Source organism: Podarcis cretensis (genome assembly GCF_951804945.1).
Source record: "Podarcis cretensis genome assembly, chromosome: 1".
Classification (NCBI taxonomy): Eukaryota; Metazoa; Chordata; class Lepidosauria; order Squamata; family Lacertidae; genus Podarcis; species Podarcis cretensis.
In genome coordinates, this window is record NC_137170.1 from 117,639,408 (window position 1) to 117,661,062 (window position 21,655).

The window sequence follows — 21,655 nt, forward strand, 5'->3', positions numbered from 1 at the left end:
CTGCCAGATGTCCCTAGCGGCCCTGGGCAAGAGTGTGGAGACTCTTAATACGATTTCCATGATTACTGTGGTACACAATTTTTGTACAAGTACTGTTATGCTTTCCTCCTCTGAGTGATTAGATTTTCTGGGGACTGTGCCTACCCAGCTTTGGTTTCCTTTGGAAGGATAGATGACAGCAGGCTTGTGACGTTTTTGTAATATTTGGGTTTATTTACAAATATACAAATCGGATATAGGTAGTGGCAGAAAGCATAGCAACCCTAAAAGCAGCAAATCTACTGCCTTGTGTCAGATGCCCAGTAAGGAAACCAACAACCACAGTTTCTTCTTCTTTTTAGCTTGAAGCATACCTACTCTCCATCTTTCTCAGGTTGCAATTTATCTGTCTCACTGTAGCAAAACCTGCTTCTATTGTTCCATCTCACACACTGCTTTCACGTTTATAAGATCCTTAGCTGGAGCAGGGGAGGTCTGCCGCTTACCTTGCATGCTGTTTGGTTTCTCCCATTCAAAAGTCAAGGAAAATCCAGCTATTTACTGTCTGTTGCAGAATGATTCTCCCTGGTAAATATGATGCATTCCTCAGCCCATAGAATGACTATGTCACACAACAGACTTACCCTGGGATGAGCAACCAGAACATTATGAATATATATATATACCATATATATAGCAGCATAACATTAACAAGCTCTTGGAAATCAAACTAGGGTCTGCCCAAGATGTTGTTGCATGGCCATTTTTGTTGCAGAAAAGCTGCTTCAGGGTGACAGCTTTTTAAGTTGAGTAGCAGCAGGAGAAATTCATTTCATTTCACCTTTAAAGAGACATTTACAGAAATGTGTACGTCTTGAAGCAATATGCAAACCGAATCACAGCTCTCCTTGAAAATTCGCACTTCGGTGAATTTTGCAACACAGTTCTGCAGCCCAAGTAATGTGTGCTAAAATTCATATGCTAAGTAAAGTGTCCATAAATGCATATATTGGTGAAAATAATACATTAAAATGTGTTGTGTTAGGGGAAATGGCATTGCAAAACTGCATTATATTAGGGAAAGTTACATTAAAACATTATAATAAGATAAATTCTCACTAAAATGCTGGTAAAGTCATGAAGACTTAAAAAAAAAATCAAAATGGTGTTAAAATGAAGATTGGAAAAATGAGAAACTGAGAGAAACCAGGATCTGCCAATTTGCCCCTTTCCAGCAGCAGAGTAGAGTGGGCACTTTAATCTTTTCCCACCCCTTGTTTTTCTACTGCGGTTCCCTCTCATTCCACCCCCATAGCATTCTGGACACATTCTTTACCTTCGCAAAGCTGCACTCCATGGGGGGGGGCAGTGGCATAGGTGGGGAGCTGCAGTAAAAAGGGGGGTGGGAGGCAGATGAGTTAAGCATTCCTTCCTTGCCCATCTAGTTGTTGCCCAAAATTGCTGCCATTCAAAGCAGCTCTTTTGTTACAGGTATTAGCAATTAACATTTAGCTAAGTTGCAGGTGGGCAACCTGGGTTTTTTTAGTAGAGGATTCCATTCGCTCCGGGGTACTGGGAAGGGATGAAGCCAGAAATGAGCACTGCCAGGGGCATCAGCGAGTGGGCCACCCATTTTCTCTTTCATCCCGCTCTCTCTCTCTCTCTCTCTCTCTCTCTCTCTCTGTGTGTGTGTGTGTGTCAAGTCCTTTGTACAGTGGTACCTCAACTTAACGTTTACCTCCAGTTATGTATCCTTCAGGATACGTATGCAGCAAACATATTTTTCTGGGTTTTGCCACATGCGCAGAAGCGCTCCACCGCCACGTGCGCATGTGCAAAAGCGGTCCCTCCAGTTGTGGAAACCTCGGGATCCTACCCTAGCTCTGGAACAGATCCCGTCCGCAACCAGAAGTACCACTGTATAGCTGAAAGGACAGCCCTGATGTTCTCCAGTGGTGTTATGTAGCTGTTGTGTCAGGCAGGTCTTGTGCCACCCACAATGCCTGTTGCACACACATGCACACAACTCTCCTCCCTACATCCGCCCCATCAGACCCACCACTCCCAAGGGCATCCTCTACATCCACCAAGAAACTTTTGTGAAAGAGCAAAGAAACATCCTGTGAGCTTTCTCCTGTATGCACACATGCCGTTTATGAATGGAGCTATTCATGTGATGGGAATGATCCTTGTGTTTTAGCGGAGGCATGGGTCATTTCCTGTTTTTCCATATCATTTCACTCATTCCCAATTTTAGAGCCGGGGCAGTATATATGCCACTTCTTTTATTTCCACTGTCCTTGTTCTTCATCTGAGCTTCCTCATAGTTTTATCTGCATCATGTACTGTACATAAATGCTTTCTCCAGCTGAATAGTTTCTTTCTCCCAACATTTATAAAACATAATTGTAGCCAGGTATTAAACTACAGTGAAACAGTGTAGTCCTTACTGTAAATCTTGGGGTTTTTATTGCAGATGAACCGTAGAAACTGCTTAAACAATGTCTGGAATGCCTCTCATGGTTATAGCTTTTCTCTTACCACAGTAGTCACTTATAAGTAGGCAAATAGATTAGCCCAATCTGTGTTTATTGTGTAATAACTCCTTTTCTTACATCATGGCAGAACCCCAGCTGCCCTGTATATTATAAATATTACTTTATTAGTCAAAGTGCAGCAAAATTAGTAGTTAGTCCGTGGTGATACATGTTTCTTTTGTAGCACTCAATGGATAGCATTGAAAATTCATTATCTGATGATCTATAATGCATTAGCTCTGCTATATCTAATGGCATTAAAAACGGCGCTGACTGTTGAGATTCAGAGCTGTGCCGTCCCTTCTCTAAGGGAAGAAGTTGCTAATTCTGACTGTTTAAAACAAGTTATGTAGCTGAGGCGCATTTGTTTAGGAAAGCAACAAAAGGTTTGTTCAGCTTGTATTGTTCATTTCTGTTTTTCAGATCAATGCTAATGACAGCCTGTGACCTTGGAGCTGCGACCAAACCGTGGGAGATTTCAAGACAGGCAAGTCATGATTAATAGCAGGGCAAGGAAGAGGAGGTACTGATGCAACTGTTTTCCCAGGAACCTGACATAGAAGGGGCCAAATATGCAATCAATTTGCAGCAGTCTTGCTGTGTTTTAAAATAACACAGATTTTCTGCTGGGCATGGTTCTGTTGCCCAATGCTTTCGTTGTTCATGTCTATTTGATAGCACTAAGGTGTCTGAAGAACACCTCTGATTCCATCATCAGAGCCACAAGATTAACTCTTCCACTGCATATAAAATCACAGGAATGTAAGAGGGAACGTCTTCCTATTTTGTTCAACAGATCCTGAACCACCTTCTTACCACAAAATGTTGAAGGCAAAATGCTAAGTATGGATCATTGGAGGAGAGCTTCAAAAGTGTGGACTGTTTAGGGGAATAGATACCTAGAAAGCTTTACACACAGTTGGCAATATGTTTTATATTTTTAAATACAAAAATAGATTTTAAAAGAACATTTGGGCCTGAGCAAACTTTTGTAAAAGGTTCCATGTATTCATTTGCAGGGCATCCCTTCACTCCTCTTTAGCTTCCAACTCTAAAAGAGACTTGTAATTTAATCCATGCCATCTAAAATCCTCATTGATATATAGCTAATTGATAATAATGTCAAATGGTTGATATCACAGAGGAGAAATACCTACTGCCTGCCCAGGAGTGTCATGTTCTCTCTCTCCAGAATATAGCACTGAGTGACATTTAAACTCAGAGTACTGTACACCCATTGCAGTTAATTGACCTAACATAGAATCATAGAATCATAGAATCATAGAGTTGGAAGAGACCACAAGGGCCATCGAGTCCAACCCCCTGCCAAGCAGGAAACACCATCAGAGCACTCCTGACATATGGTTGTCAAGCCTCTGCTTAAAGACCTCCAAAGAAGGAGACTCCACCTTCTGTGCATAAATTTCAGTGCGTTGATTATTAGTAAAACTTTTTTGAATAATACCCAATGTCTTTGAAAAAGAACCCATTTTTAAATACCCATTTTCCAGGATTGTATTTACTGCATTTCCTTTTTCATTAACGTTGGCATTTTTATAAACAGATTTAACTCCATACATGTAATACATTCAAAGCACCCTGAGAGTCCTGAGAACTGTAGTTTGTGCTGAGAATTGTAGCTCTGTAAGGGATAAACTAGAGGGATGCAGGTGGCGCTGTGGTCTAAACCACAGAGCCTAGGGCTTGCCGATCAGAAGGTCGGCGGTTTGAATCACCGCAACAGGGTGAGCTCCCATTGCTCGGTCCCTGCTCCTGCCCACCTAGCAGTTCGAAAGCACATCAAAGTGCAAGTAGATAAATAGGTACCTCTCTGGCAGGAAGGTAAACGGCGTTTCCGTGCGCTGCTCTGGTTCGCCAGTAGCGGCTTAGTCATGCTGGCCACATGACCCGGAAGCTGTACGCCGGCTCCCTCGGCCAATAAAGCGAGATGAGCACCGCAACCCCAGAGTCGTTCGCAACTGGACCCTAACGATCAGGGGTCCCTTTATTTTTACCTAAGGGATAAACTACAGTTTCCAGAAATGTGATTTAAATGTATGGTGTATGTAGTCAGCCCACATGTTGGAAAAAGGGGGGGCACCTGGCAAGGGGGAAGAACCTGAATGCTGACCATTAGGCAATGTGTTCTCCCTAGGATGATGGCTTCGGATAGTACTGATCGTATAAGCTAGAAAACCATTAAATTATGCTACTTGTCTTTTCAGATAGTATATGATCTCCAATACGATTTTCAACACATAGTGTGCAATTGTGTAGTCACACATTAGCAACAGAGAGAACATTGATAGCCAAGGGGCCTGTTTATACCAGCGTCCCTTGCTGTCTGCATCCCTACATTATTATTTTTTTGTAAAATGATACTACATTCGGGTTTTGTTTTTTGTTTCTTTAAAAGCATATTGTTGTAGAAACACAACCTGAAAATCCAATTAGGATTAACTTTGCAGAAGAACACTGCGTATTTCCAGAAGTTACTCATATGTATCCTTAGCTTTATTTCAATTAGATTTATAACCTAACCCTTTCTGAAGGCAAATTAAATCAATGAAGTAGATAAAACATTACAAAAGTGTCGAAACATTCTTAATCTCTTCTTATAATTAGATGTTCATGTACAACCAAGATATATGTAGCTGACTCTGAAGGAGGATATATATATATATATATATATATATATATATATATATATATATAAATACTGGCTACATTTATTTCATTTAAACGAAGCTGTTTTACAGGTTACTTCTCACAATGTGGCTGCCATGCAAAAGGAGCTTAAATCTACAAGTACCACTGCATGGTGCTTCCCTTGAACAATGACACCTTGTTGTGGGCCACGAGGTCTCCATGTGAGCCAGACCTTCCTATAATAATCATAATAATAATTTATTATTTGTACCCCACCCATCTGGCTGGGTTTCCGCAGCCACTCTGGGCAGCTTCCACAAAGACCAAAAATACACTAAGATGTCACATTAAAAACTTCCCTGAACAGGGCTGCTTTAAGATGTCTTCTGAATGTCAGATAGTTGTTTATCTCTTTGACATCTGATGGGAGGGTGTTCCACGGTGAGCGCCACTACCGAGAAAGCCCTCTGCCTGGTTCCCTGTAACGTGGCTTCTCACAATGAGGGAACCGCCAGAAGGCCCTCGGTGCTGGACCTCAGCGTCTGGGCAGAATGATGGGGGTGGAGACGCTTCTTCAGGTATACTGGGCCGAGGCCGTTTAGGGCTTTAAAGGTCAACACCAACACTTTGAATTGTTCTCGGAAACATACTGGGAGCCAATGTAGGTCTTTCAAGACTGGTGTTATGGTTTGTCCCAAAGCAGCTATCTGGCGGCAGCATGGAAAGTTGGAAGCTGCCTTATACCTCTAGACCAACCCTCAATATTGCCTGCTCAGACTGGCAACAGCTTTCCAGGATTTCAGAGAGCAATTTTAACTAGTTCTGCCTGAAGATGCTGGGGGTTGAATCTGGGGACTTTAGCATGGAAAAAATGTGCTCTCCCACTGAGCTATGATTCCCCCAAAACATCCCCCCCCGGGGGGGGGGAAAGTTTCGCAAGGGGCTTATCTTTGAAGTGACTCCATGCACACATAACATGGCAGTGGTATAAAAAGGAAACACTTAGTTTTGAGTTCAGTGGCTAAGCTTATATTCCGCCGCTGCCAGGTTATCAACACATGTTTTCAAAACGACATTTATTGGTCCAGTTTGAGCTTGGTGCCATTTATTTATTTTATTCCATAAAATTTATATACGGCTTGATTGTAAACAAACAGACAAACAAACAAACCTCAAAGCGGTTTACAAAAAGATAAAATAAAATCAAGAAATCCACAACCATTCTTTAAAACCTACAAAGGTTCAAATACTAAAACAGATTGAAATTGCCTCAACTTTCTAAGCACCTGGGTAGGTTTGTCTTAACGTTTTTAGCAGGCACCAAAAAGAGTACAGTGAAAGTACCTGCTTGATCTCAATGAGCAAGGAGTTCCCAAGTTCAGGTGCTGCCACACAGTCAGGTTGTTACAAATGCAGAACGGGTATTATGTGGCACTTGCAAGTAGTGCCAACTTTTGCATTCCCATTTAAATTCTCATTCTCCAAATGAAGTTAAAGAAGGCTAGCTCCATTCCATTAAGTCCATGCAGATTGTAGTGTTAAGTGGTTCAGAGCAGAAGACAGAAGTGAAACCTGTATTTCAGAAGTTAAATGGATCAGAAATGTACAGAGTTGAAGCAACAAGCAGAGAAGTCAGAGTTAACAGCCAGATTTCCCTGGTACATGGGTGTGCCAGTTCCACCCAAAACTTCTGTACCTGGTACCGTATTTTTCACCCTATAGGACGCACTTTTTCCCCTCCAAAAATGAAGGGGAAATCTGTGTGCGTCCTATGGGGCGAATGCAGGCTTTCGCTGAAGCTTGGAGAGCGAGAGGGGTTGGTGCGCACCGACCCCTCTCACTCTCCAAGCTTCAGGAAGCTATCAGCAAGCCTGGAGAGCCCACGGGAGTTCCCGCAGGGCTCCCTAGGCTGCAGATAGCAGCCTGCTGCCCGGAGCGCAGGGCGCGCTGAAGCCGTGGCTGGGGGGGGGGGGGATAATTTTTTTTTCTTTATTCCCCCCCCCCCCCAAAAAAAAATAGGTGGGTCCTATGGGCTGGTGAGTCCTATAGGGCGAAAAATACGGTATATAATCCCAACAACCTTTAAATTATTTGGGTGCCTATTCTGTTGGTACTTATTGGTTAGTAATGAGTAGCTTTTAGACTAAAGTGGTACCTTGATTCTCAAACTTAATCTGTTCTGGAAGTCCATTCGATGCCTGAAACCATTCAAAAAGCAAGGCACAGCTTCCAATTGGCTGCAGGAGCTTCCTGCACTCAAGCGGAAGCCGTGTCAGATGTTCGGCTTCCAAAAAATGTTCGCAAACCAAAACACTTACGTCTGGGAGCGGATTTGTTCATCAACCAAAGTACCACTGTATTCAGATACTTCAGCTCTGAGTCAGCAAAGACTGCAGGCAACCATATATTTAAAATTGAGCGTGTTCTTCTGCTCGTTAATCAGGGGTTCAGTCAGGAGATTTGTTAACAAATAATATGAATCCTAACTGATTATTTGCTTTTTGTTTTAGGTTGCCGAACTGGTAACCAGTGAGTTCTTTGAACAAGGAGACAGAGAGAGATCTGAGCTCAAACTCACTCCTTCTGTAAGTTCGCCACTCATTTTAGAGTTCATTGTAAAAATGAGAACATACTGTAAGAAATTTGTTTGTGTTGCTGTTGTTTTTTAAAGAATGTAGATGTTAAAATACAAATGTGAAAAGACACACAAGTACCATGTATACTTGAGTATAAGCCGAGGCACCTAATTTTAGCACAAAAAACTGGGGGAACTTATTGACTCGAATATAAGCCCGTTCACCACACCACAAACCTGGTGGTGGCAGCAGAGGAAGAACAAGCAGCCCAAAAGGGCTGCTTTCGGGCTGCTCGTTCCTCCGCCGCCGACAGCGGCAAAGGTGGTGGAGGAGGAAGGAGCCGCTTGTCCCTCCGCCGCTGCCTCTGCAGCTTGCAAGAGCAGGCATAGGAGCAGCAATTGGGAGAGGCACAGCATAGTGCAGCGCCTCACCCAACTGCGACTCCTGTGCCTGCCCAGGCGGGAGGCGGCGGGACCAGTGGCGAGAAAGGGCTCCTTTTGGGCCGCTCGTCCTGCCGCCACCCGCCTCACTTGGGTATAAGCTATGGGGGGCTTTTTCAGCATAAAAAATGTGCTGAAAAAGTCGGCTTATACTCAAGTATATACGGTATATAACAATTAAAGCCACAAAGTGTAAAAAAAAAAGTCCAAAAAGGAACTAAACTCTTTAAAGCAAAAACAAAAATAGGGACCCTGATTGTGCTTACTGTATTCTTGAATAACAAAACACTAGTTGTTTTTAAAAAGAAGAAGAAAGAAAATAGTTATTTTGTCAAGTAGCACCTACCTGGTTTCCATAAAAATACAAATGGATAACTGAAAAAGATAAGAACAGATTAGACTATGTTTCCAGGCAATATAAATTTATTTAGTCCTCAGTTTTATCTTGTGAATTCATTTGACATCAATGAGTCCAACTTCCTAAGGCACAGAAGTTGAACCAGAAATAACCAGAGATATTTCTATGAGCAAGCACAATTTCAAGGTTGGCTTGATGTTTTTTCTGTCTGTTTTTATGTGGTGCATCTTTCCTGAAATGAACACTTCTTGAGCACGCAAAGGTATTATAATATAGTGTTGGCCAGCAACTCTTGTTTTCCCCACAAGTAGCCTATTTTGAACTGATCATTGACTAAAATGACCAACATTATTAGCCCACTGGTTCACACCTGGTTCACTCTTCTGTTTGACATGTATTATAACAGGGAGGAGTTTCCAGTGAAAAAACATTGACAGATGCAGCCCCACTTGCCATCTGGAGTAGGTCCAGTCCAGGAAGCAGGGCTGGCACAGCTATTAGGGTGAGGCCACTGCCTCAGGCAGCAGAAACCCCTGAGATGTCACCCTGTGGTGCCCTCCCAGCATTGGTGCCAATTTCAACTGAGATCTTGGCAATTTTGGCCAAGATCTCACCCGAAATCTCTCCTGAAATGGGCAGTGGAGGCAACAGGCTGGGCAATGCAGGCAAGCTGAAGGGCCGGCAGCACTTCCTGTTTTGCTTCAAGTGGCAAGACAGGATGTGCCGCCTCTGCCAGAATGTGTTCTGCCACTGAGTTCTGTAAATTGTTTACACTGGTGCCAAGACATAAGGCAGTGTCTCTTCCAGTAGGCTGAACGGTAACAGAAGCCGCATCCAAGGTCTTCTGTACTGCACCTGAACTGGTGATTCCCATGTGCAAATCAAGACAAAAGCAAATGGAACTGAAGAGTTGATGTGCACACTAGGGGGAGGAGTCAGTTGCTATCCTCACAGGACAGGGAGCCCTTTGCTTTGTTTTGGCCACCCTGGGCTCCTAGGGGATATTATAATTTGAGTCATTGATTAATTAATAATTTGCTTGGGGCTTGAGAGAAAGCCGAGTTGAGCTGCATAATAAATGGGGTCCCTTACAAAAAATTATCAGCCCATTTCAAGTTATTTTTTCCCGGGGGTTGACTGGGTGTTTTTCTCATTAGTCTATAAGCCTGCAAACAGGACATGTCTTAGTTGTTTGTTTTTTTATAGTGCCTAAAACTTTGAAGTAGTTCATAAATAATGAATATTACTGATAGTGGTAACAATGACAGGAAGAGAACATGTAGTAAGTATGATGCATCTCTCAGTTGTGGCTAAGCGCAGGACAAATTACATATAAAACTACATTATTAGGAATGAAAAACAAACAAAGAACACTAAATAAGCTATAGCCCTCCTGCTCATTATTTCCAATCTGGCCTTTGCTGCTGATTTTTCTACACTCACCCAGAAGGCCTGGGCCCAGAAGAAACATTCCCAATGAACAAAACAAAGAAAGAGGAAATAGTTTGTTTTCTAAATAGATTATCTGTTCCATAACAACACATTTCCCGAGAAATGCAGCCCATGCTGATCATTCACTGAAGCTTCCGTCCTAAACTCACTTACTTGGGAGTATGATGGACCTCTCTCTCAATTTCAGTTTCTCTCGGTTTCTCATTTTTTCCAATCCTTAAGTTTAGATCTCCTTTGCCTTTTTTTTTTTAAGTCCTAATGAAAATTCATCAGCATTTTTTCCTAATATACAGATTTTTGCATGCCATTTCCCATAATAAAATGGATATTTTCATGTTCTTTTCGCTATTTACGTGCATTTTAACGCACCATTTGCCATAATAAATGCTCTTTTTGCCTGGAAAAGTGCACTGCAAAATTTGGAGGAGTGTGAATTGCAAAGGATAGCTGTGTAGTATTCCAGAAAGTGTGAATTAGGTAGTGAACCAAACAGAATTTCTCCCCCGTCTCTAACGGGAAGCAAGGCCCCTTGAATTCAGTGACATGTATAGACTTGCACGGCATATCTTCCTCCCAAGAGAATGAAGAGAAATCAGGGGCAGTTGCATGTCTTTATCATTGCCCTCCTCCTCCTCCTCTCTTCCACCTGCAACATGAATGCTGCCAACAATACGGTAGATTTGTTTGATGTTAAGGAATTACATGGTATAACAGTCAAATAAATTAAACTTACATATGCTGTAAACAGGGCCGGAGAATAAATGGTTTGCTTTTCATTGTAGACAAAAGATAGGAAAGTGTGCATAAAGATTGATTATGGTTTTCAAAAGCATTCAGTTTGTACCAATTTGATCCTGGATCCAAAGCATTGGGATATGAAGCAACATCTGTAAAATACTGCAGAGTAATAAAGCATGACATATCCCTCCACTTTCAACCTCTCATTCCCTCCCGCTCTTTCAATTCAGGCTATTTTTGATCGGAACAGGAAAGATGAACTGCCTCGATTGCAGCTGGAGTGGATTGATAGCATCTGCACGCCTCTCTATCAGGTAATTTTACATACCGCTGCTGCAGAGGTGGGAGGCTGGCTGGCCCTGCCTCTCTGCAGAAGGGAGAAGGGAGAAGGGAAATGTTATGTAACAGCTTTGCAGGAGGTTTCAATCTTTCAATCTTCATGAGGTCTGTCCTGGGCTCGCTCATTCCACAGGGTAGGAAAAGAAGCCGAAGCATTTCTAATGTAGTAAAATAAATGTGTGCCTAATGAGGCCCAAATCTCTATCCTCTGTCAGTAAGGAAGAGAAAAAAAATAGCCAAGAAACATGGGCGTAGCCAGGGTTTATTGGGGGGGGGGAAGCATTATGTTGGGTGGGGCAGAACTAAGTTATCTGTGACGCAATTGGTCAGTTAGTTAAGTATTTTTATTTATTTACTTGATTTAGGGGAGGTAACTGCCCTCACCTGCACACACCCCGGCTACACTAATGCCAAGTAACCCACCCACCCACCCCAGTCTCCCTCGTCTGCACATTCAATGCTTTAAAGACCTTTTGTTTTAGCTCTAGTCCAAAGGTTTCAGGGTTTGGGTACTTTGTTTGTTCAGAATTAGAGAGTTGCTGCTGAAACTTGGTGACTATCTCAGACAGTTCTCAACAGGGGCGTCTTACCCATAGAGGCTAGTGGCGCAGGGTGCCAGGGCGCCAAGTTCTGGAGGGCGCCAGAGAAGAGGTGGAGGCTGGGACGTGGCGCCTCCTGGCATCAGCTTGCCACCAAGCCACGCCGAAGCAGCACTGCGCCCGGAGCCTCCGTCTGCCATGGCCACCGCGGCACGAAGTGGCCAGCTGAGCCGGGAGGCACCACATCCGGCCTCCGCCTCTTCCCCACCGGAGGAGCTGTCCTCCAGTTGCTGCCTGCCTCCTCCAGCCCCACCGGTAGCATCGTCCTCCCTAAAAAAACTCTGGGAAACTGGGGGGGGGGGGGGGGGCGCTTTGCACCACAGTGCCGGATATGCTTAAGACGGCCCTGGTTCTCAAATGCATCACAGAAGAGCTGCTGTTTAAAGCAGGAAACACAAAGCCCCCACTGCAGGCATCCATTTATATGCATAATGTGACTCTCGGACATGTTTGGTTTGGATGGCGGACACACATACACATAGATTTTTCAGTGGTTCCTATGGAAGTCCTTCATTATTGAGACCCTCCCCATGCAGACCCTCACTGCACCCTGTTGACTTGATGTTCAGCTCACTTGGCTGTATAACGTATGGCTCATTCTTATAAGTTTAATGCAATTATAATTGGTAGCTTCAGATCAAAATACAATTAGGCACTGAATGAAGTTGTAATAAACATATTGTTTAAAATGTATGTCACATTTTAGATAAGTTCAAGAAGAAGTTAGGAGGGGGGAAATTTAGGAACTGGTCATTTAAGAAAACCATTGTCTATTAAACCAGAAGAACTGATTTGTTAGAGCCAGAATTTGTAAGCAGGACGGGCAAGAAAAGCATCTCAGGAGGGCTGTGTGAGAGGGCTGAATAGGAACACTAAGAGCACCACTTAGCTCCAAACTTGCAGGAGTTATCTGGGCAACAGAGGCACAACTGAATCCTAATTCTCTTCCCCCATGGCCTTTGATTCATGCTGCACAACTATTAAGCTGTTGCTCAGCTTCTCTCTCTCTCTCTCTCTCTCTCTCTCTCTCTCTCTCTCTCTCTCCTGCCTTCCTGCCTTCTCTCTCTCTCCTCTTCTCTCCTCTTCCTTCTCTCTCTCTCTCTCTCCCCCTTCTTTCTTTCTTTCCATTGTCAGAACTTGAAGTTAATGCCATACCAGCCTTAGGGGTAAACAGAGAACTAGATGTCACAGTCTCACACTGAGTGAGATGCTCCCTGGAATATAAAGCTGAGTCTTAATTTCCAGGGCAGCCATTGGCATCAATGATGCATAGAGGCACTGTAAATCCCATTTATGCATGGTTAAGAAGCCTAAGTTAGGACATCATGATCTAGACATCTCCAGTTCTGGGATTCTTCCCTCCTCCACACAAATCCTGCTTTTAATGGTAATAACTTGTCTAAACACAGAATGTAATAGATACAGTAGCATAGCATGTTGTGCTTGTGCAAAATCTGGGCTCCTTTCTTTTCCTCCCTCTCTCCCATTTGCAGATAAATGCTTGGATATGTATGTGCCTGCTGACAGCATAAAGGCATTTACTGTCTGTTTTCTGGTGCCATTCCTTCCTCAGTTTCTAGAGTGCTTATTATCTATTACACCTCATCTTTGACACTATTAGTGTGTGTGTGTGTTTAAAAATGTTACTAGCAGCTGTGGGGGAACCTGAGCACCATAGGGACTACAGAAGGTAGACCGGGAGAGTTTAATTATTTTCCTGCTGCTATGGTCCTGGTGAACAACTTCTCAAGCTGCTATTTGCATCAGAAAGGAAGCTCCCATTGGTGCTGCCATTAGTTCAAAGTAGCAGCTTGAGGGGAGATTTACATCAGGACCATAGCAAGGGAAGGGTTGGGGTGTTGTAGTTGATGGGAGTTGTAGTTCAACAACATATGGGGGCCCAAGATAGGGGAAGGCCGGGTTAAATCATACCCCCCTCCACCCGCTGCAGTCCCAGTGCTACTCAAGCTTGCTCACAGTCACTATTAAAAACAAGCAAACATGCATTCAAAGTACAACGAGCCACATGCAACTAAGGAGTTCCACAAGTGGGAGCCAGTGCAAAGGCTGCTGCTAGCAGAACGGGGCTTCCCCCACTGCACTCCCCCAAAATCATCCCAGTCTGTTTGTCTGCACATCCCATTAAGAGAACAGCTGTATGTTGTGCTCTCCCTCTCTGTAATCTGTTGTAAAACTTACCTCAAATCCTGATGTCATCCCTGCATATTTTGCTTGACTGATGATGCACAATGTGATGATTCCAGCTACATGTTGTAAAGTAGCACAATGGTATAGGGATGTATGGTTATTTTTTTTAAGTAGTTGATCACCTACATACATTACTTTATTATTTTATACATCACTTGATTAGTTGTTGTTCCTAATCCTGCATTGTTCCTGGCCAGCCTCTCTTTTCTCATACCCCCTTTTTTTGCGGAGATACAAATGTGGGGTATATTTCTGCTACATACTGCTTTCAGAATGTGTTGTCCTTTAAAAACAAATGACTAGGACAAAGCAGTAGATTTAGGCACACTTGCTTGGAAACAAATCCATTGAATTAAGTTGAACTTACTTCTGATGAGTAACTATGCTTAATATCAGGGGTCGGCAAATTAAGGCCTGCAGGCCGGATCAGGCCCAATTGCCCTCTGGATCCGGCCCGCAAATGGTTCTGCAATCGGTGCGATCACCTTTTTTCCCCCCAATTTCTTTTTGGGTGCCATTTTTTGCATTTTTTTCTCCTCCCTCCCTCTTCCTGGCTTCTCCCTGCCCTGCGGAGGAAGGGGATTGGGCTTAGATAGGAATCCTCACCAGCCTCTCCTCATGGCCTCGCTGTGGCCTGGAGCTTGGCACACCTGCTGGCCCTGCACCTCCCACCTGGGAAAGCTGTCCCAAAAAGGAGAGGTTCCACCACAGGCAGAGTGGGGGAGGGAGGTGGGCAGGAGGAGGGGAGGGGCTGGGGAAAAGAGAGAAGCCCCCTCTGCCGCGTGCGCAGTCTGGCCCTCCACTAGGTCTGGGGGGGGGTGAACCAGCCCCCTCCAAAAAAAGTCTGCTGACCCCTGCTTAAGATTGTGTTACACAAAACAAAGACAGCTAAAACTGAAATAATTTCTTGAAGGGTTAGCTATGCTAGTTTGTTGCAGTAATTATTTTACATATGTTGTCACTTGGTTTTTTTGCATTTAATTTTCCATTTGCACTGCTTTCGTTTCCCCCCTCTACCTGTGTAGATATATACCTGCCATCTCAGAATAACACTACATGCTTCTGATGAATTGAACTCAAGTCCATAAAATGTTATGCCATAATAAATGTGTTAAGTCTTTAAGGTACCACAAAACTCTTCGCAGTTTGTGAAATAACATCAGTTAGCAGTCCTTCTATTTGTGCACGTCACTTACCAAACAAATATGGTTTCAAATTCATCATTTGATAACAAGGATTTTCTTACAGAACTGGAAAATGCATGCAGCTGGAAGAGAAGCATTAATTTCAATGTGCTCCAGTATGTTACAGTTCAAAATGTCACACATGGAATATACGTGGGAACTATAGTCCCTATACTTCAACTAGTTTATTCTCAGCTTGTTTTTTCTTGCCGTTACCTTCATTTGCTAAAAAGTCTTTGCTTTTTTCTGTTGGATAGGATCAGTTCCTGCTTTGTAAGACTTTGGAGGAAATGTGGTCATTGTTTTTATGCTTAAAGTGATGAGTGTCTAAAATGTGGATATTTGTGTGTCTTCGTGATCTGCCTTGAACATAAAGTTGGCTAGATAGAAGATGCCAGATCAGTGCAGTAAGGAAAGGGCCAAATCAGTCACTCAGTGATCAATCCAAGTCTGAGAACCTGGGTTATTGCCAAACAGCTGCAAAGCAACAGGGAAGGCCACAGCATGCAGAGGGCAAGTGGGTGGAAGAGGTGCTTAGCTTAACCTTCCTCGCTCTCTGTTTCTTTCCTCTACAACTTTGTGCCCAGTCAGTTGTCACTGTGATGAGGTAAGCATACGTTGAACCCAAAATGTGGCAAGAATTGCAGTGGTGGTGGTAGGTTTGCAGGGGGAAAGGAGCAAGCAGAAAGAAGAGGATTTAAGCACCTTGTCCAAACCCACTGCTTCTCTGCAGCAAATCAAGTGTGTCTGTTTGGCCCAAAACGACACAAATCAAAGCAGTCTGTTTGTTTGCACATAGTCGAAGGGGCATCTTTATAGCTGCTCTGATTTTCTCTACAATTCAGTTATAACGAAGTGCTTCACACACAAGGGACAGGAGTCTTCTTATGAGAAATAGAAGATAACAAAAGAGGCCAAAAAGAATCCCAACCTATTACCATTCTGCGTTGTTAAGCAGAGACGGCAACCCCATGAGATGGAAGGATACAGAGGTCGGAGGCCAAGCACTCTGCCCCTGTCTGAGTAAGAATGCGAGCAGGATGTGTTTTTGTGGGAGACATCCAGAGCATCTTTGCTTCTGTAAGCGCTCTGTTCTCTTTTTGGAATTCCAGATGGGATGCTCCTTTCAAGGATTTGAAAGAGCTTTCTTAAATCCCTGTGAATGCAGTACAAAGGGTAAAGGAATTGACATTGCTTCATCTCAACCCTCCAGGGTCAGGTTGCATTTGTCACTATATGTCTTCTCAGCGCTTCGTACATCATAACACAGAAGGAAAATGAAAGTCCTCGGAAACATTCTTTATCAAATACAATACACTTGGAACACAAACAAAAGGGCATGCATAATGGCCTCAGCTGCTAGCAAAAACGTTTTGATGTCCTCTCTAGCTTGTCATCATTAAGCAATAGATTATGTGTGACCCTGTAATTAAATGACTGTTGGGTGATGCCAACGGAACGCTGCAGTTGTAACAAGTCCTTTAATTTATGCACAATATGCTCAATGAAAAGCAAAATGCTTGGGGGTGGTAAATGTACTGCTGTGAACCAAACGGGCAGTAGGCAACATGGTTGCCTACTGGATGCTGATTGCACTTCTGTGCCCTCCACAATCACTTGTGCCAGTTGTTCAGTATCTGAAGAAACTGGAGGAGCAGCATTCCTTAGCAAACAGGATGTGAAAGAGCCCTATGCCACAAGATACAAAGCTTAAGCATTACAAATGGAACTCTTGATAATCCACTTTTCACATACCTTCATAAGCAGTTCCCACTGGCCTGGAAAATGCATACACCTCCAGGAACTACATGTGAACAGTGGCATCAAGATTTCTCTATCTCCTGGAAGTGACGCCAACAGAGATAGGGGTTGAAGCTCCAAAAAGAGGCCATACCTGACCAGATCTGGGGAAACCTTGATTACTTTGAGATTTCTTTAATACCAATCGAAGCAAACAGTTTGAACTACCTCATATATGTCCCGAGAGGGTAACAGGGTTATAAAAGAAAGTTTGTTATGTTTCTCTGGTTGCCAGTGACATATGTAATTGAACAGTGGATTTGAAAGTTGGTTTTAAATCTGGTGAGCCTGATATTTGATGAGACTATAAGTTTCCCACCCCACCCCCATGATGGATTTGTTTTGTTACGTTAAGGTCGATGTTCTTTTGTGTTTCAGCAGAGTGGAATTGTTGTATGGCAGGTATGGGGCACAGGACGAAACTGCTGGATAATGACCAGCTCCGAAGCATAATACAGTCGTACCTTGGAAGTCGAACAGAATCCATTCTAGAAGTCCGTTCAACTTCCAAAATGTTTGGAAACCAAAGTGTGGCTTCTGATTGGCTGCAGGAAGCTCCTGCAGCCAATTGGAAGCCGCAGAAGCCCATGTTGGACGTTTGGGTTCCAAAGAACGTTCGCAAACTGGAAGACTCACTTCCGGGTTTTGATGGTTCAGGAGCCAATGGTTTGGGAGCCAAGGCGTTTGAGATCCAAGGTTGGAATAATAGGTTGACAAAAGGGTGTAGCACTTGGGATGTTTTCATTAGTGAAAAGATGAGTAAGAGGTGACAATTAGCTGAGCAATATGTAGAAATGAACTGAGAGGGAAAGGTGCCTATTTAGAACCCGAGGAGGCAGACTGAGAAGCTGGAAAATGTGTTTGAAAAGATGGCCAATGAAGTAAACCCTCCGTTTTAAAACAAAACAAAACATGCAGCAAATCTGAAAGAAGATTAATGGATAATTTAACAGCTACCCAGTTTTCAAGAAAGACAAAGAGCAAACTCTATTGCCTCAGAAAAGGGCTAGAAATGATGATGGATTGAATGCTTGCAGTAAGTGTTGAACAAACCGGAATCACAGCTTACATCTGGCTGGCAAATTCCCAGCTGAGGGTAAATCTAAAGAACTAACTAAGGAAAAGAGACTGATAGGGACTGAAGAGATTTTCAAAATCTGTTTAACAGCAAGGCGGCAAGTATTGATTGCTGTGTGGAAGAAATGCCAAAAGTAAATGGTTAGTCATCTCGTGTTTTGCCCAACTCTCTTTGGATATGGCAAATTGCAGGAGCAAACGGAAGCCTATGGTTACAATTCTCAGGCTATCTTTGCTAGGGCTACTTCCGTAAGAATGGCTTAAGGATTGCTGCCTATTCATTAATCTGAAGCAGCCACTCTTTGCAGAAGAGATTATAGACCAGGTTCTCAATTTTAGTGAAGTTATTATGGAGCAACAAAATATTTGACTCACAAACATGGCACCTCATGACCTGGGTACATATTTCAGTAGTAGTAGTAGTAGTAGAAGAAGAAGAAGAGGAGGAGGAGGAGGAGTTTGGATTTGATATCCCGCCTTTCACTCCCCTTCAGGAGTCTCAAAGCGGCTAACAATCTCCTTTCCCTTCCTCCCCCACAACAAACACTCAGTGGGGTGAGTGGGGCTGAGAGACTTCAGAGAAGTGTGACTGGCCCAAGGTCACCCAGCAGCTGCATGTGGAGGAGCGGAGATGCGAACCCGGTTCCCCAGATTACGTGACTACCGCTCTTAACCACTACACCACACTGGCTCCCATCTCTGTGCTCCTCAGTGATTTAACTTTTAGCAAGAGAAAATTTGCTTGCTTTAATTCTGGCACATTTTTGGATCTCATTCCCATAACCATTATAGGTAACCAGGCTGCTTTTTTCTCTTTTTCATAGTGATATAGGAGCACTTGCTCATTTTTGGTTTTGAGGAGTCTCCAACCTTCTTTTGCACTACATACAGAGAGAGAGAGCTACAGAACAAGAGGGGATAACCCTACACAGAACTTACGTTTTTGGGTGGCAGCCCCAGGTTTCTTGTAACTTACTTCCATCCTTAGTAAAGGTAAAGGTACCCCTGCCTGTACAGGCCAGTCTTGACAGACTCTAGGGTTGTGCGCTCATCTCACTCTAGAGGCCGGGAGCCGGCGCTGTCCGAAGACACTTCCGGGTCACGTGGCCAGCGTGACAAGCTGCATCTGGCGAGCCAGCGCAGCACACAGAAACGCCATTTACCTTCCCGCTGGTAAGCGGTCCCTATTTATCTACTTGCACCCGGGGGTGCTTTCGAACTGCTAGGTTGGCAGGTGCTGGGACCGAACGACGGGAGCGCACCCCACCACGGGGATACGAATCACCGACCTACTGATCGGCAAGTCCTAGACGCTGAGGTTTTACCCACAGCGCCACCCGCGTCCATCCTTATAGTGGCCCTTAAAAAAAGGTCATAATTTATCTGAACTGAGAAAGTTCCAGGGTCCTTAGGAGGTGAAATGATTCCCCATATATTCTGTAGAATAACCTAGTCAGCAAAACACATGCTGCAGTCCAGTTTTGACTCTATTAACCTCTGCAGGAGTTTCACATGCTCACACCTTTTGTCCCCTTTGAGTTCCTCTAGTCACCAGGATCTCTTTCAATTGCCTCAGTAAAAATGATTAATTAGAACCCAGTGGGTTACTGAGCAGTGTGACTGTGGTGGCTTGTAGCTTTCTGATATTCTGCTCAGTAATAAAAGAGAATTTATATGTTCTTATTGCACATACACACTTTACAAGTGTTAGATCTGCAGAAAGACGACTGTGTGCTGTTATCTTGTCAAAGCTCATGAATTAAACAGGCGAGTCAGAACTGGTCAATATTTGGATGGGAGCCCTGAAGAAAAATCTACATTGCAGCAGAAAATTCTGCTTGTAATTCACTGGGTGACACACTGTTCTCTGAACCAGTTTGGAACTGGTTTTAGGGGGCAAGGAGAGATGCTTGATTTATAAAGCTCTTAAGTTACAGGTGTCTAACATTGTTGGGTAAATTGCAGGGTGTAATACTTCATTCTGCATTAGTAAGATCTCATCTGGAATACTGTGTCCAGTTCTGAGTGCTATACATTTATACAGACAAATTGGAATGGGATCCAGAGGAGGCCAATGAAGATGGTCAGAAGTTTTGTAAACAAGTTCTATGATGACAGATTGAAGGATGTACTTATCCTAGAGAAGACTGAGAAGGAACGTGATAACATTCAAATATCCGAAGGGCTTGCTACTTAGAACGGGGGGAAACAAGCTCATTTACAGCATATGATTTTCCCTCAAAGAATCTTAAGGGGTCTATTTTGTTAAAAGATGTTGGGAATAGGAACCCTTGTGAGGTGTAAGCTACAATTCCCAGGATTATTTGAGGGGGAGTCATGTGCTGTGCTTTAAAAGTACAATGCACACAGATTTCCCCTCTGCTGCCTCAGAAGAAGGTAGGACTAGATGGGCTTAAGTTGCAGGAGGGAATATTTTGGTTGAGCACCAGGAAAAACTGTTTCACAGTAAGAGCAGTTCAGAAATGGAACCAATTGTTTAGGTGGTATTGGCCTGTCTCTCATTGGACATTTTCAAGCAGAGGCTGGTCAGACATCTATTAGGGATACTCTAGTTTTCTGAAGTGGGCAGGGAGTACAAGTAAAGGTAAAGGGACCCCTGACCATTAGGTCCAGTCGTGACCGACTCTGGGGTTGCAGCGCTCATCTCGCTTTATTGGCTGAGGGAGCTGGTGTACAGCTTCCGGGTCCTGTGGCCAGCATGACTAAGCTGCTTCTGGCAAACCAGAGCAGCGCACGGAAACGCCGTTTACTTTCCCGCCGGAGCAATACCTATTTATCTACTTGCACTTTGAAGTGCTTTCGAACTGCTAGGTTGGCAGGAGTGCAAGTAAATGGCTTTAAAGGAGAACCCCCCAGAACAGCACACGGGTGAGAGAGGAAAAGGGAATTGTTCTATCTGGCAAGCTGCAATGCTTACACAGACACAATGTTCGTACTAGCGCAATGCTGAATTCCATCCATGGTGTGTATTTGACCTATGATTCTAAATGTTGCTTTTGATACAAATGACAGATCTCCCAGTGGCCACTGCCTCCCCTCAGGGAAGGAGAAATGTGAAAGCCCAAATAATTCCCCGACCAAGTTAACAGCTTGGACTCACGAGAATTATGTTCAAGTCCCATCTTTGTCAGGGATGACAACCTAGAGAAAATCACTGTCTCTCAGTCACAGCCCCCATCTGTGTATTAGAAGTAATACTGCCCTGGAATATAATATAATATAATATAATATAATATAATATAATATAATATAATGTAATGTAATGTAATGTAATGTAATGTAATGTAATGTAATATAATATAATATAATATAATATAATATAATATAATATAATATAATATAATATAATATTGTGACCCACTTCACAGAATTGCAAGGGCAAGCACGGGGCTTTGTAAAATACTTGCAAATGAACACTGCAAATATAAGAATGTGTATGGTTTTGAGAACAAGAGGTATGAATTTATACATAAGGCAGAAATTGACTGGCAGTAGGCTCCAATCAAAATAAAGTACTACTTTATGCGCCTGATTTGTGGAATTGGCTTGACAATGTGTAGTAATGGCCACCGATGGGATGGCATTAAAAGGGAATTAGACAAATGCATGAAGGATATGTCTATCAGCAGCCAAGATAGTTCTGCTTCTGAATCCCTGTTGCCAGGGAACAACAATGAGGGAGTACTTAATAGCTCAGT

General features: G+C 43.4%; 1 protein-coding gene across 9 annotated transcripts in view; it reads left to right on the top strand.

Moving 5' to 3' along the window:
• Nucleotides 1-21,655, top strand: part of PDE11A (phosphodiesterase 11A) — a 162,854-nt gene that overhangs the window by 134,370 nt on the left and 6,829 nt on the right. For 8 of the 9 annotated variants that reach the window (XM_079977352.1, XM_079977349.1, XM_079977353.1 and 5 more), the window contains 3 exons: nucleotides 2,940-3,003; nucleotides 7,676-7,750; nucleotides 10,960-11,043. In XM_079977352.1, coding sequence (XP_079833478.1) covers nucleotides 2,940-3,003; nucleotides 7,676-7,750; nucleotides 10,960-11,043 — 223 coding nt within the window. Of the gene's footprint in view, nucleotides 1-2,939; nucleotides 3,004-7,675; nucleotides 7,751-10,959; nucleotides 11,044-21,655 lie in introns of those variants that run through there. The other variant, XR_013839322.1, reaches the window with a different exon arrangement.